This window comes from Petaurus breviceps, unplaced genomic scaffold (assembly GCF_028583685.1).
Source record: "Petaurus breviceps papuanus isolate PSGF00001 unplaced genomic scaffold, PetGlider_PUasm1.0 551, whole genome shotgun sequence".
Classification (NCBI taxonomy): Eukaryota; Metazoa; Chordata; class Mammalia; order Diprotodontia; family Petauridae; genus Petaurus; species Petaurus breviceps.
This window is the reverse complement of record NW_027186372.1, coordinates 9,426,968-9,442,937: the sequence shown is the minus strand read 5'-3', so window position 1 is coordinate 9,442,937 and position 15,970 is coordinate 9,426,968. Positions and strand designations below refer to the sequence as shown.

Genomic DNA, 15,970 nt, shown 5'->3' with positions numbered 1-15,970 from the left:
GTTCCAGGGTATAGAGGTTTTTGGGGGTTGGGGGGGGGTGTTAATATAGAGATATAAAACTGGAGGGAGGAGAAGGAAGGAAGGGAGGTTACATAGAGGTAATATGACTCTAAGGAAGTTCAAAATGGACATGTGTATAAACACTGCAGGTGAAAATACCATAGCTATTTTACTACATGTAAAATTGAATTTCAGAACCAGGAAGGACCTTAGAGAAATTCAGATCCAAACTCCTCATTCTGCAAATAGGGAAATTAAAGCAGAGAGAAATCATCCTCCTGAGGTCACAGAGTGACAGAACTGGGAGTCAAGCCAGGACAGCATGCTTCAGACATTTGTATGATTTAGCCACACATATAGTTTTTGTTTAAATAGCCAATTGTAACACTTAGTATCCCCTGACCTGTCCTGCAATTTGTGTAGCCCATCAGACATTCAAAGATTTTCAATGTAAATATCAACAAAGGATATGGCTGAATGAACAGGAGAGAAAAAAATGTAACATGATAATTGGCATTACCACTTTAAACTGTGTCATTGTGAATGTGGCTAAGCACCAAATTACCTGTCACTTAGCCATCCTGTTTCATCAATTCCGCTTTGTGAGCTGCATGTTAGAAGGGAGATGTGCAGACAAGGAAGGAGCTTATGTTGCAGCTCAAATTTTCTATCAGATGCTGGATTGTCTGGAGCAATAATTCAAATATTTAACTCTGAAACAAGCAAAAAAATCAGCAAAATGTAAGTACAATTCCTTTAAGGCTTTCATTTTTTAAAAAAACTAGCTTCATTGATTTCTTACAAATGTTCATGATAAATTGACTATATTTTCTATTGTAAAACCTAACCGATGTTTGTCCTCAATTAAATCTCAGTAGTTTGCTCAGTCACATAATTTCTATTACTTATTATTAAAGTGTAAAATTATATAAAATAAATCTCTGTTCATTGAGGGGAAAAATCATTGCTTTATGTTGTACTGAACTTGGAATTGTGCTTAGAAATAATTTACGTAATCTTGGTACTCTAGGACCTGGATAGCTGGTAGAAATAGATTTTCTCCAAAAAAAAATGTTAAAGCAGGCTAGTCAGCCTGTAAGTCTGTAATCTGAAGAGAGAGAGAGAGAGAGAGAGAGAGAGAGAGAGAGAGAGAGAGAGAGAGAGAGAGAGAGAGATGATAGAATGAAAGAAAATAGACACATGAATCTTTTACAAGGAATTTCATCTTGTCAAACTAAAAAAGACTTAACACTTACATATATATATATATATTCATACACATATTTCTTCCTGTTGCATTTGATAGATAAAAAAAAGACAGAACAGCTAAGAAATCAACTCCTGACACTGTCACTTTTAAGAAAGATCTCTCCTTTTACTTTAGTGACTGTAAAATTTCCTTTTCGCTGATTTCTTCATTTTAATTAATAATGTATTTAAAAGTTTGATGTTTTTGTTAATGACCAACAAACATAAGAATGTAATTCAAAGCAGCCTAAAACCAAGTGATACAAAATAAGAAAAGGGTATGCCCGGGCAGCGTGTGGAGCAACTTTCCTTAAGCAAGCCAGTTTTCACTTGGTGGGATGAAGGGAAATGACAGTGTTCTCCTTAGAGAACTTCTGATGTTGATGCTCTTTTCCCGAGCTGTGTACAGCCTAGACTGCAGTCTTCTCTAGAGTCTGACATGGTTAAAGTATGTTATTAGGTATCAAGTGGTTTATTATGCAAGTACAGTATTGAAGAAAGATTTGAGTTTTACATCTGTCACATTTGGATCTGTAAAAATGACACATGCTGTGTGCAGTGTGGATTGTATTCAAGGTAAATAAAGACACAGCATACAGCATATAGTTCTCACTCGTGACTAGATGCATACACCTGTTTGCATTCATTAACTGCAAAACATTTGCATACAATTTAACCTGGGGACGTCCATATTCCCAAAGGTGATAATAGTGGAAAGAAGCCAATGTCGTGCAGCAGGTAAAGGATAAAAACAGAATTTGAATCATTGCATTTAAGGAAAATTTTAGTGTTCTGTCCTTGTAACAAAGTGAAAACCTTTGAGAGAAAGGACTCTGGCAATTTGGGAATATGAGAATTTTAGAGGCAAGTGTTTGTTAAGATTAAAAAAGATAGAAATATTCTGGGATATAAAAAGTTTCAGATTTTGTTTTTGTAGTTGTGGCATTGTTGGTGGTCATCAAAATGCCACGCTTTCAACATCCAAATTAAGAGACAGATAAGAATTTGATCACTGAACCAACAAATAAATGAGGCCAGCTTCCCTCTTTAATTGCTCCCATTTCTTTAGGGAGGAACTTGCCATTCAAATTTTGCCATTGCCTGTTCAACTGAGGGTCAATATCTTTTCTTCAACAAATAATGACTGGTGTTGCAGAGCTCATATGTGCAAGGCACTGCACTAGGTATTACATGTATTATTCAGATACTTTTTTAAAGATGTATCCATGCTGTTACTGCAGTATTCTAATAGATGAAATTGTTGGATTTTTTTAAGCTCATATCTCTTTTCTTTGTCTTTGCATGTAGCCTAATTTGGAGACATTATTTTTCAGGTCCCAGCGTTTGAATTTTGATGTATCATCTCCTAATGGAATTCTTCTCTTCAGAGAGGCTAGTAAAATGATTTGCACTTATGGTGAGTATCTTTTTCCATATTTGTCTTGGCAGTATAACTCTTTATCTCTCTTTGGAGGAAAGAAAGATGTTAGTTATCTTTTTTCTTTGAACCTTCGCTTCTTTATGGATTTGTGGAGTGGGTAATAGGAGTGTGAAAAGTGGCGTGGCCATCATTTAAAAATCAGTAGAAATAAGCAGCTTGCCTTTAACCACAAATCATGCCAGGCCAACATACTGAATCTCCTATGGATAAAATGGCAGTGTTATTGGGCAAGAGAATGCACTGGATATAATGTCCACAAGTTAGTGGGACATTCAGAACTGTGCAGTCCAAGGTGGATCAGGGTTCACTGGATCTAGAAACCACCACCAGCACTGAAATTTGAATAAAATATTTCAGTGAATGATGTGAAAACTCTAGAAGGAACCATAAAGGTCAAGGAGTTCAAGCCCTTAGTTTTCTGGAAGAAAAAAAAATGGAATAAAGCTCATGGTGGTGAGATGATTTGCCTAGCAAGAGGGCAGAGCTGAGACTAGAGCCCAGATCTATGGACTTCCAGTCCTGAAATCTCCCCACTAAACCCAGTGAGTACCCATCAGCAGAGAGCATTGTACAAGGTGTCCCGGAAGTCTTAGTACAGTTTTAAGCTTTAAACTGCACTAAGACTTTTGGGACGCCTTTGTATAGTAGATTATTCAGATAACTCAAAAGATTAGTCTTGTGACAGTCCCCCTCCCCCGGGAGACAATATAGTCTGGAACTTCAGGAATGTAATACATCTATAATCCTCTGGTCCTTAGCTGTACATCATGATCTTTACCACTTGTCAAGTCATACAGTTTCATCAGTCAGAATCTCAGCAAGTTGTTTCTGTACCATTGGGATATTAACCTCATCTTTAGTCTTAGACAAGATGGAAAAAACTCTGCAGAGGAAATGATCTTGTCATCTTGTCTCCATCTTCTTTGGTCACCCACTGCATATACACATCCTCACAAGGAAGTAGGCAACTCCAAACAATCATGTTGAATTTCAAAAGTCATCTTCACAATTTTATTTCTTTCAGAATACTTAGAAAAGGATCTCACAAAATTTTGTAAACCCATCTTAAGTGCATGTGAGTGGGAACAACCATAAAAATGCTATTACTTTGTTTTTGGAAGAAAAACAAATGTTTTAAATTGTTTTTACTGCAGTTCAAGACACATTCTGGGACTTGAATTTGTATGTGCTACAAGCCTCTGTGTTAAAAGATGCTTAGAAGTAATTACACATTTGATTTGTAGTGTATAGAGGCAGTCAGAGTATGAAGACTGCAGAAAGCCTTTATTTAGGACAGGAGCAAATGATTCAAAGTAAATCTACTTTCTAATAAACTTGTCGCTCTCTCTTATTTCCATTTGTACAAACAAGTATGTGGCCACAACTTTTACATCTGTTCTCAAGCATACTCAGTAGAAGATTTAAACAATAAAAAACCTCTTTACCCCTTAATGTTAGAAATGGATACATCCTGAATAAAATTAGCTGTGTTTTCAATTTAATTTTAAACATAAGCTTCCAAATGACAAAAAGATGAATTAAACTGTGCTTGGACGACAAGCCTAGCTTATCCTCTCAACAAAATAATCTGAAGGTCATAGGAATATAGCTTTAGCAGTATAGAAGACCTTATAGATCCAACCTTTTTCATTTTACAGATAAAGAGCCCAGAGAGGTTAAGAAACTGGCCTAAGGTCACTAAGGCAATAAATGACTGAACTAGGATTTGAACCCAGATTCTCTGACTCGAAATCCAGCACTGCTTCCACTACACTGCATCCATTGTAGACTTGTGCTCCCGTTTCCCACCGTAGACTATTGACCATAGAATTAGGTTATCAGCGCTTCCTTGGGGGGTGGCACCAGTACTCCATTCTGCTAGTGGACTTCAATAACTAATCTGTCACCATTGGTTCTTTCCCCTCAACTCACCTCCCCTGCTTACCACTACTTTCTAAAGTTGATTTCAATAGTTTGTGATTGTCATTTCTCGATAACCATTGCAGTGGGTCAAACCAAAAACCTCTTTTCTCCACCAAGAGCACAGGATCCCAAGACATGTCCCACAGAATAGATCAAATAAGTACATACCAAAACCTAGTCAGACATCCATTAAGATGTCGGTTTTTCCTCAAGAAGTCTACCAGCAAAAACTAGGAAGGAAAGTGAGACACTATCACTGGGAACAAGGAAGACTCAACATGGAAAGAAAATATAGTTCAATATAATGAGCATTTATTAAACACCTTCTATATGCTAGTCACTGGAGGTAAAAAGACAATGAAGATAGTCTCTGCCTTCAAGGAGCTTACATCCTACTGGAAAAGTATGTTTGTGAAGAAAAACCGATGAAGTACTTTTGATGACAGATCTAAAAGCCAATTCTGGTTGGTCCATGATACTATGAGGAGGGAGACTGGAGGATTGGGATGAGCTAACACTGAAAACCCTCAAATGGTGGCAGCCGAGGCCTATTTCTTTGTTATTATTTTTCTCCATAAAATTATCTGCTTTGGGTTTCATACTTCTAAAAATTCTCTTGTCACCCACAGACGAAAAATTGACCTGGAAGGATGAAGTTTGAAAATATGAAGCTGACTAGCACAGTAGGAAACCTCTGCTTAGAAGTGTACCAATGCCTATTCTAGGATTAACACAAGACTAATTAACAAAACGCTCCTTTTGACTATAGACTATAAACCACATAGTCTATAGACCCTGTAGACTATAGAGTATGTTCCCAAATAGGACCTGCTCTCTGGAGAAAGCAAGAAGTTCTATGGATTGCCCAAAATTGGGAGGGAATTGAGACATTTATTTTTTTTAATCTTACAGGCTTGGTTGGGGTGTTGGGAAAGGCTGTTATTTTATTCCTCCCTTGCTAAACATATAAAATGAGAGTCATGACTTTTCCAAAAGTTCTCTTCATGACAGAGTATTAAGTACTGTTGAATTCATGAAACTCAAAGTTCTTTAGATCATAGAAGCTTAGTTGTGATTATTTTCACTATTTCAGGGGCAACTAGGTGGTGCAGTGAATAGAGCACTGGTCCTGGAGTCAGGAGGACCTGAATTCATATCTGCAGTGAGACACTTAATACTTACTAGCCATGTGACCTTGGACAAGTCACTTAACCCCAATTCCCCTGCCCTTCCCTCCTCCAAAAAGCAAAAAAAAAAATAGAATTATTTTCCCTATTTCATAATACTGCAACTGGTTTGGTATCTCAGAAGATTTAGGTGAAACTTAATAGCTCTTCAGATATTTGTAAGGCTCTTGTGTGGAAGAGGTGATGTAATTGATGTGGCTCTAGAAGGTAGAGCCAAAAACCTCTAGAGTGATTGTGACCAGAATCAGCAGAGAAGGAAGGGATAAATCAGGACAAAATTGTTTTTCCCCTTGGAAGCTGTTATTAGAGAGGGCAACAAAAGCATGTGGGGATTTAAAAACTCAAACAGTGGATGTGATTCAGTTCAACAAGTCTTTGTGAAGCACCTGCTTTTATTGCAAGGAATGGCACTAGGTGGTAGACCCTCCCTTAGGAAGCTGACAGTCTATGTATGATTGAAGATGCTTATAAATAGGTAAATATGATATAATTTGAAGAGGAAGAAGACATGAACAAGTAAGGGGGATTCCAGAAAGTCTTCCAATAGGAGACAGAATATGAAATGAGCTTCAAGGAAAGGAAGACAAGAATTCTAAAGATAGATGGGGAAGGAATACATCGTAGGCAGAGAGTACAGTCTGTGAAAAGACCAAAGACAGGATATGGAATGCTGGATTTAAGAAATATCCAGCAAACTACTTTGACTAGAACTTAAGAAAATGTGAATGAGAGTAAAGTGAAATAAACCTAGAAAAGTAGGCTGTAGCCTGATTATGGAGGGCTTTAAATGCCAAGCAGAGGGATCCATGTCTGCAGGGAATTGGGAGCCATTGAATATTATTGAGCAAGGGAGGACATGGTCAGATAATAACAATCCTACTACACAGAGTTGTGTTAAGATAAAATTAATTAATGAGTATAAAGTCTTCTGCAAATCTTAAGACTATGTAAAATGATTATTTATTTACTGACTTATTCTTTTTGAGAGGCATTGTGGTAAAGTAGAGCACCAGATTTGGAGTATGGAAAACTTGGGTTAAAATCCCAACTCAGACCTTTTGGGGCCTCAGTTTTCTCATCTATAAAATGAGGAAGCTGGACTGGATAGTTTATAAGCTCTCTTTTAGTTCTAAATCTGTGATTTGAAGATGATTTTGGCAGTTGTATGGAGGAGGCAGAAACTAGAAGCAGGTAGACCGTTTAGGAGATTATATCTATAGTTAGCTTACAGGTGATGAACTTCTCAACTCAGGTGGCAGCCATGTGAGTGAGAGAAGGGACGGATAGAGGCAGTATTATAAACATGGACTCTATTAGATTTGCCAACTCAGACTTGAAGAAGTTAAAGATCAGGTACTGAAAGGCCCTTTGGTCCTGGACATCAGTGGCTCTGACAAAGTGGTTTGCATGAAATACAAGAGCTGGAAGCCGAATGGGGAGTAGTGGGGTAGTGCCAAGTGGCATGGATGGGATGGGAGGAAACAGAACAACGTGAAGTTTGGGGGGGACGGGGGCGGCAGAGGAGCCTCTACTGAGATAGAGAAAGGAGAAAGCCAAGGAAGAGAGAGGACCAGTGCCATTTAGGAGGGTGGAGGGAATATAATCATTTTTGTCTCCTTACTCACTGTGTTTCATCTCTAATTACCTCTCTCTTTCCACAGGCAATATTTGTGTAGTCCTTGGTTCGTAATGCAGAGAGGGGAGGGAGATCTATCTTCTTTATATGCCAGTGGACTATTTGTTTTACATTTTTAGCAACACCTCTGCCTCTCTGCTAGGAGACTGGCAGAAAAATAATACTTTCAATATGCTTTTTTTATTTATCTACATTCTGTCATGATATACTTTGATGTAAGTTTTTAATTTCGCTTCAGCTTTCAACTGTTGTAGCAGTTACAGCTCAGGGTCAGCAGCGAGGTTAGCCACAGTAGCACAAAACAATTTCCTGTTCTCACAGCCCAGGTAACATTTGGATGAGGATTAAATTTTACCACATTTTCCAGTAGCCCGAGCCTATTATTTCTAATGAGTTTTAAATTGCTTCTAGAACATGTATTTCAAAACTTAGTGTTGTAATCCATTCAGCCTGAGCAACTTAATAAAAGAACATTTCTTTTTTAAATTTTTGGTTAAAATGTTGCATGCGGTGTAATAAATGTTATTACTTTTGAAACCTAGTCCTCAGTTTTAAGAACTGAATGTTTCTTATGCTCAATTTCCATTTGCCTAATTCTTTTCCTGCTACCCTCTGGGTACTGGCATCTTTGGTGACATCTGTTGGTTGAGGAGTGCATGGAAAGGAAAATTATAATTCTCTTCATGAAACTGACTAGTGCAGACCAACCATTATTTCCTCCTTGAGAGTAGACATGGGCCCTGACATTAAAAAATCCAATAAATGAAAATCTGAATTTACAAAACTATTATTAGGGATGATTATTTGCTGCACAAAAGGATTTAAGTCCTTTTGTTCCTTCATGTAAGGGTCTCCCCCTAGTGAATTCAAATTTCATTCAGTTCAATTCATCAGACTTTTATTAAGGATCTACTTTGTGAAGAGTGTTGTGCAGAGCACCAGGGAAACAAAAACAAAATGGTCCCTGTCCTCAAGGAGTTTACAAAAAAATATATTGGTACATAACTGTACAAAATCATTTCTATTGTATACCTGTACTTGGGACTCAAAAAAAAAAAGATTTATTATCTTATCAGTGTTAATCACTTTTATTGCTACAAATGCTACTTGAAGGAAAATGTAAAAGCAGCATAGAATCTTAAGCCTTGGAAAGAGACCTCAATAACATCTAGTCCAATCCATATCTGGAAAGAAATCTCCTCTCCTCTGCCTAGAATATAGTTTTTATTTCAAGATTGTCTAACCTTTGTTTGAAACCCTCCAGAGATGAGGAGTCAGTCTATTACCTCCCAGCAAAGCCTATTCCACTTTGGGAAGGCACTGATTGATCAGTTTTTCCGTATATTAAAACTAAATTTGCCTTTCTGAAACTTCCATCTGTTGCTCAGTGCCAACTTCCTCTCTACAATTTCTACCTGTTGCTCTGTGACCAAGCCAGACCCTCTTCTGCATAGCAACCCTTCAAAACCTTGAAGTATCAGGGCTCCAGAATGTCTTTCCAGTCTAAACATCTTCAGTTTCTCAGGTTAACCAATCATTGTGTGCCAATATCTCAAGACTGCTCACCGTCATGGATTTCCAGGATTCTTCTAAAATTTGACCGACCCCCTGACCTGAAATATGCAACAAATGACCTGACCAGGGCAGAGTGCAGAGTAACTATCATTGCAGCCCATTAAGTCTCCCAGATCTTTTTCAGATAAACTGCTATCTAGTCACATATTCTCCATCTTGCACTAGTGTAGTGATTGTTTAAACCAAGTCTAAGACTTTACTGCCTATTAAACTTTTTGCTTTGTGTCATCTGAAAATTGGAAAAGCATGACATCTATACCTTATTCAAGTCATATTGAAGATATTAAACAGCAAATTACTCTAACCATTCTGGAAAGCAATTTGGAATTGTCCTAAGAAAGTGACTAAAATGTCCATACTCCAGAGAAGGAAAAGGAAGGTCCTATATGCACCAAAATATTAATAGGAATATTTTTTACAGCAACAATTAAATGGAAACAAATTTGATGCCCATCAGTTGGGTAATAACCCGGAAAAATTGTGGTTCACAAATGTACCAAGCTAGGAGAAACAATGAATAATTCAAAGAAGCCTGGAAAGCCATTTCCTCCCCCAAAATTCAGTCCCTCCAGGCTACTTTGAAGGTAGAATAAATTCTGAAGAGATCCTCTAGTAGAACTTGGAGGAGGTAAGACCCAAAAAAGCTGGAGAACCTAAACTATGTGTTTACTTTAATTATCTTCAAGGTACAGTTCTTTAGGACACAAAGTACATTCACGTTGTATCTTCCTGCTAAATGGCCACAGGCAGTTTACCCTTTAATCTCCCAGGAATGAGGAGTGACTAAAGAACCACCTTTTCAAGAGGCATCACCAAAAAACACCGTGAGAAATAGGAAAGCCAGACTGGGATTACCATCTCCTCATTGCCCATCTCTCACTCCAAAGAATTCATTATGTTCCAGTCCTGCCCACTATACCAGTTGTTCTAGGCAAGGCCTGACTTAGGCTAGTCCCCCAGGAGAGTTATGTTCAGCACTGAAGCAAAGTGAGACACTTGTAGGTCATTCAATGGTTGAAAAAAACTATTTACTTAGTAATACCAATGACTAACATTTATTAAGCACGTACTATGCGCCAGACACTATACTAAGCAAGAAAAGGATATTCAGCACAGATAGGCACTGAGGACATCTCAAGCTAAGCAGAGCTCCCTTGCCAGCCTTACCCTTCCTCGAGGTGACTGCTTTGCTTACTGGCAATGAGGAAATGACATTAACAAACTGAGCACTTAGTTCTGAGAGCCGGCCAAGTCCAGAGGAATGTCTCAATACCTGTTAAGGCAAAACTAGCTTAACCTACCTGGGTGAAGAGCTTAAGATACTGCTTCTCTGCATCATCTAACTAGTCTTTGGCATCTCAGTTTCCTCACCTGTAAAATGAGAACACATTTAATGATCTCTAAAGGCCATTTCTCTTCAAACATTCTGTGGTTTTATGATCTGTAGATAGGAGTTTTCTTATTTAAATATCTGACATGGAACCATTCATTAGGCTCACCACTATACCTGCTAGTTCAGTCCACTGTTTGAGAGGACTTCAGTAAACGTTTCTTAGCTGACTGTTCTTCTGGCAATCTCAGAAAGGCAAATTAAAAACTATAAGTGTCTTTGGCCAAAAATTAGTCCATTTCCAACCTAAAAATTAAGATTGTTCTCCCATTGCCAGTTTCCATCACTTACCAGCCTCTTTGATTTATTTTGTTCAAAGTGTAGTATAGTTTTTTGCAGTTATTTGTCATGCATTCTTTGGGGCATTTCCTTGGACTTACAGCTAAAGCAAAAATAGCACAGTCTGCCTGGTGAGCTCTAATTCTCATATAACTCTCTGGTTTGGGTTGCGAATGTAGTTAAGGGATTTTTGTTTTAATGGCACCAGATACCTGCCTTCCGAGTGCATACATATAACTTCCCTTCTGGGCTGAGTATGACTCAAGCTAATATCCTATTCGTTTAGTTTCAATATTAAAACAAAATAAACATTTATAGGTCGTTCAGCAGTTAACATTTATATAACCATAGCAGAAGAAGGATATTCAACAAGGATAAGTATTGAAGACAGTGAGAATTGATGCAGCTGAATGAAGCTTCCTTGTCAGAGTCTTACCTTGTGATCTACCAGTCAAGCATCAGAGTATCTCTGGGGCTCACCATGCCTGCTCTGTACTCAGGTGACCAGGAAACAAAGTCACTAGCCTGAATCTTTGGTCCCCTGATCCAACCAGGACTCAAGAATGGTATGAATACTTTTTAAGGAAAAATTAGCCTAACTTACCTGGGGAGAGGGGTAAGAATATTGCTCCTACCACATTCCTTAAATGTGTGTTTAAAGGTGATTATTTCCCAGAAAGTTCTATAGCTAAATTTTGTTTGCTTCAACTCTGAAACACCATCAGTTGTTTTCATCAACTAATGTAAAAGTTACAGTGTTTATGGGTAAAATCTTTGTCTTGTATCTCCAGCACCTAGCACAGCACTCTGATGTTAGGGTGGACTTTTCTGTGTTACTGCCTTGTAACATACTTATTCTGAATCCATGATCTTTACTGGAGTCAGCCTACCTCTCTCTTGTATTGATAAAAGTGTCATTACCCTAGTAAAAATCACCATTACCTTTAATAATGATAGCTTCCTTACATTCTTATAGTGTTTAACAGATTAGAAGACCGAGAGTCTTACTGCCTACTGACCTTGAATGAGAAACTTCACTCTCTGCATCTCCATTTTCTTATCTGTAAGATGATGGGGTTAAAGTTGATTATCTCTAACCTCTCATCCACCTGTTATAACATCCTGTGATTCAATCTATCAATCAATCAAATAGACAAAGAACAAGTATTTACAAAGTGACTACTTTGAGCCAGGAAATGTGTCAGGTGCTTGAGGTACAAAGGCAAAGATAAAATAATTCCTGGCCTCAAGGAACTATGGGAGGGGACAACATAGGCAGAATACATACAAAGCAAATATAAGGTAATTTTCAAAGGTGAAACAGAAGCAGATAGGGAGATCAAGAAAGACCACAAATAATGAAGTGACATTTGATCTGAGCTTTGAAGAAAAGAAGGAGAGCATTCCAGACAATGGGGAACAGCCTGTACAAAAGTACAGAGATATTAATTACAGGAAATTGATTGTGAGGAACAGCAAGATGGCTAGTTTGGATGGAATGAAAAATGTAGGGAAAGGAGTGGTGTATGTGTGTGTATGTATATATAACATATATGTAACATATATATATATATATATAACAATTAGAAATGAAGATTCAAGCCAGGTTGCTAAGGGAGTTTGTATTTGATCCTTGAGGTAATGGAGGGAAAGCCATTGGAATTTATTGAGCAGGGAGTGCCATGGTCAGTACTATTTTATTTGTTAGATTCTCATAACAACATTGTGAGATATGAATGGAAGGCATTATTTACCTGCAATTTTATATGCAAGAAAACTTGCATGGGTGTGGGGGCGGGGTGCAGCTAGGTGGCACAGTGACCTGAGTTCAAATCTGGCCTCAGACACTTAATACTTACTAGCCATGTGACCTTGAGCAAGTCACTTAACCCAATTGGCCTGCCTTCCCTCCTCCAAAAATGAAGCCAAAAAAAATAAATAAATAAAACCTTGCAGGAATTAACTTCACCAAAGTGAAGTAAGTGACAGAGGTAAAACCCAACACTTCTGGCTCCTTATCCAGTGATGACCATGATACAATATATTGCCATGACATGTGTTTGTAATCCTATTTGTAATCCTTATCAAAGTAGCGTGTGGTTAAATATCTGGGGCAGCTGAAATGCTTGTTTTACCCTGAAATCTTCAACTGATCCTGTATCTATCTTGTTTTTACATAGTTCCCTTCAATTTTCTCCCCAATCAGATTGTGAGCTCCTTGAGAGCAGAGACTGTCTTTTGACTTTCTGTGTATCCCTGACACTTATCACAGTGCCTTGTACATATTACAGATACTTAATAAATGTTGTTGATTGACTAGTTAGTGACTTGCAGCCATAGAAGTGTAAGATTTACAAAGTGCTTTCCTCAGAAGAGTCCTAGTACATAATTGTTAATGGAAGCAGTGGGGTGAACTGAAAAGAACACTAGTTCTAGAGTCAGATGATGTATTTGGCATCCTGTGGTCTCTAGGATAAAATATAGCCTTCTCTATAATAGCTTTTAAAGCCCTTCACAGCTTGACCTTGCGTATCTTTTTTAGCCTCAAATGTTACTGTGACAGTGGTAGTGGTAGTGCAGCAGCTAGATGGCACAGTGAATAGAGCACTGGGTCTGGAGACAGGAAGACTCATCTTCCAGTGTTCGAATCTAGCATCAGACACTGACTAGCTGTGTGACCTTGGGCAAGTCATTCTGCCCTGTTTGCCTCTGTTTCCTTTTCTGTAAAGTAAGCTAGAGAAGGAAATAGCAAACCATTCCTGTATCTTTGCCAAGAAAACCCCAAACAGGGTCATGAAGTGTCAGACAACTGGAACAACTGATCAAAAAGTAGAAGGAGGAGGAGGACTCCAAATCTCAAGCTTTTCTGCCCTCCTCCTCATAAAAAAAAGGTCCTGAAAGCTGCCTACATCTTTTCTACTTCGCAGGAAAGATATTCTTTTCTGCAGGAAGAATATACAACTTAGTTCAAACCAAGTGGAATAAGAAAGAGGCAGCACACTGGAAAGAAGCAGGGGCTTTAGGGAACCAGGACCTGGCTTCAAACCTTACCTTTGATGCTTACAGCCTGTGGGGGGAGGATGTTGTTTGATTATCCTCAGGCAAAGTTTCATAGTTTGTAAAGTGAAATAACTGTAGTAGATGGCCTCTGAGGTGTCTTTGAGTTCTTGATCTGTAGTCTTATGAGTCTATAGATTTCTGTTGTAGAGATCTATAAAAGGAGGCCCTATGTTGAATTTGGTGCACTACCATGTAGAGGCAGCTGGGTGGGCTTAGGCAGAAGGTACAGTCAGGCCCTTCAAGGCCCCCTCATTTATAGGTCATGATGCACAGGCATTAATTACATGAATAGCCACACCAGCCTGAAAGAGTATACAAAAGAAAACAAACTCATTGATGCCCCATCGAAGAAGGAAAGAGAATACGTTAGCAGTGTGATGTAGTGGAAATCAAGTACTGAACTTTCAGTCAGAAGACCTACCTCTTCCTACCTCTGTGACTGTGGCCAAGTCACTTCACCTCCGTGGGCCTCAGTTTCTTCTTCTGTAAAATGAGCAGATTTGACTCTAAAGTCCTGTCTCGCTATATCATGCCAGCCCATAGTGCATTATTACCACATCATTTCATGTTAGTTGGCACATGGCTTCCATAACTTTCTTTTCAATTCAGTAAATGTAGCTTAATTTTCATTTTATTTTTTAAATTAAATTGTATGCTTATTTTTAGTTTACATCATTCATTTCCACAAGATTTTGAGTTACAAATTTTCTCCCCATCTTTCCTCTACCCACCACCCCAAAACAGCGATCCCACTGTATACCCCTCCCCCAGTCTGCTCTCTCCTACATCCTCCTCCCTTCCCCCCTCCAACTTTCTGGTAGAACAAGATGCATCTCCATACCCCAGTGCCTGTATATCTTATTTCCCAGTTGTACATAAAATAATAATAATTTTTTAAAAACATTTGATTTCACAACTTAGAATTCCAGATTGTTTCCCTTCCTCCCTCATCACCCACCCTTACTGGGAAGATAAGCAATTCAAGAAAGGTTGTGCATGTGTAGTTACACAAAACATTTCCATAGTAGATATGTTATGAAAGACTGACTATATTTCCTTCTATCCTATCCTGCCCCCCATTTGTTCTGTTCTCTACTTTGACCCTGTCCCTTTTCAAAAGCGTGTGCTTCTTACTACCCTCCCCCCCAACCTGCCCTCCCCTCAATCATCCCCCCTCTCGTCCCCTTCCCCCTTACGCTCCTGTAGGGCAAGATACCAAATTTAGTGTGTTTGTTATTCCCTTTCTAAGCCAAATTCAATGAGAGTAAGGTTGACCCATTCCCTTTTGCCTTCCTGTTCTTCCCCTCCATTGTAAGTTATCCCTTGCATCTTCTATATGAGAAAATTTACTCCATTCTGTCCCTCCCCATCTCCTCTCATTATATTCCTCTCTCACCTCTCAATTTCACCTTTTAAATATCATCTCTCACTATTCAATTGATCCTGTGCCTCTGTCTATGTATACCTGTACACATATATACATATACTCATATATGTATTCATACACACATATACCCTCCTATATAGACATATATATGTATGTATTTATTTATATTCCCTTCAACTATCCTCCTACTGAGAAAAGTTTCATAAGTTACAATTATCATTTTTCCATGTAGGCATATAAATAGTTCAGCTTTAATAAGTTCCTTATGATTTCTTTTCCCTGTTTACCTTCTCATGTTTTTCTTGCTTTTTTGTATTTGAATGTCAAATTTTCTATTCAACTCTGGTTTTTTCATCAAGAATGCTTGAAAGTCCTCTATTTCATTGAATTACCATATTTTTCCCTGAAACATAATACTCAGTTTTGCTGGGTAGGTGATTCTTGGTTTTAATCCCAGCTCCTTTGACCTCCAGAATATCATATTCCAAACCATTCAATCCCTTAATGTAGAAGGTGCTAGATCCTGTGTTATCATGATTGTATTTCCACAATATTCAAATTGTTTCTTCCTGGCTGCTTGTAATATTTTCTCCTTGATCTGGGAGCTCCGGAACCTGGCTATAATATTCCTAGGAGTTTTCTTTTTGGGATCTTTTGAAAGAGGTGATTGGTGAATTTTTTCAATTTCTATTTTGCCCTCTGGTTCTAAAATATCAGAGCAATTTTCCTTGGGAATTTCTTGAAGGATGATTTCTAGGTTCTTTTTTTGATGATGGCTTTCAGGTAGTCCAGTAATTTTTTTAATTATCTCTCCTGGATCTATTTTCCACATTAGTGGTTTTTC

General features: G+C 38.2%; 1 protein-coding gene across 1 annotated transcript in view; it reads left to right on the top strand.

Moving 5' to 3' along the window:
• RANBP17 (RAN binding protein 17) overlaps positions 1–15,970 on the top strand; it is a 350,044-nt gene that overhangs the window by 285,666 nt on the left and 48,408 nt on the right. Inside the window, exon 22 of the mRNA XM_069102382.1 lies at positions 2,583–2,665. Coding sequence (XP_068958483.1) covers positions 2,583–2,665 — 83 coding nt within the window. The remainder of the gene's footprint in view (positions 1–2,582; positions 2,666–15,970) is intronic.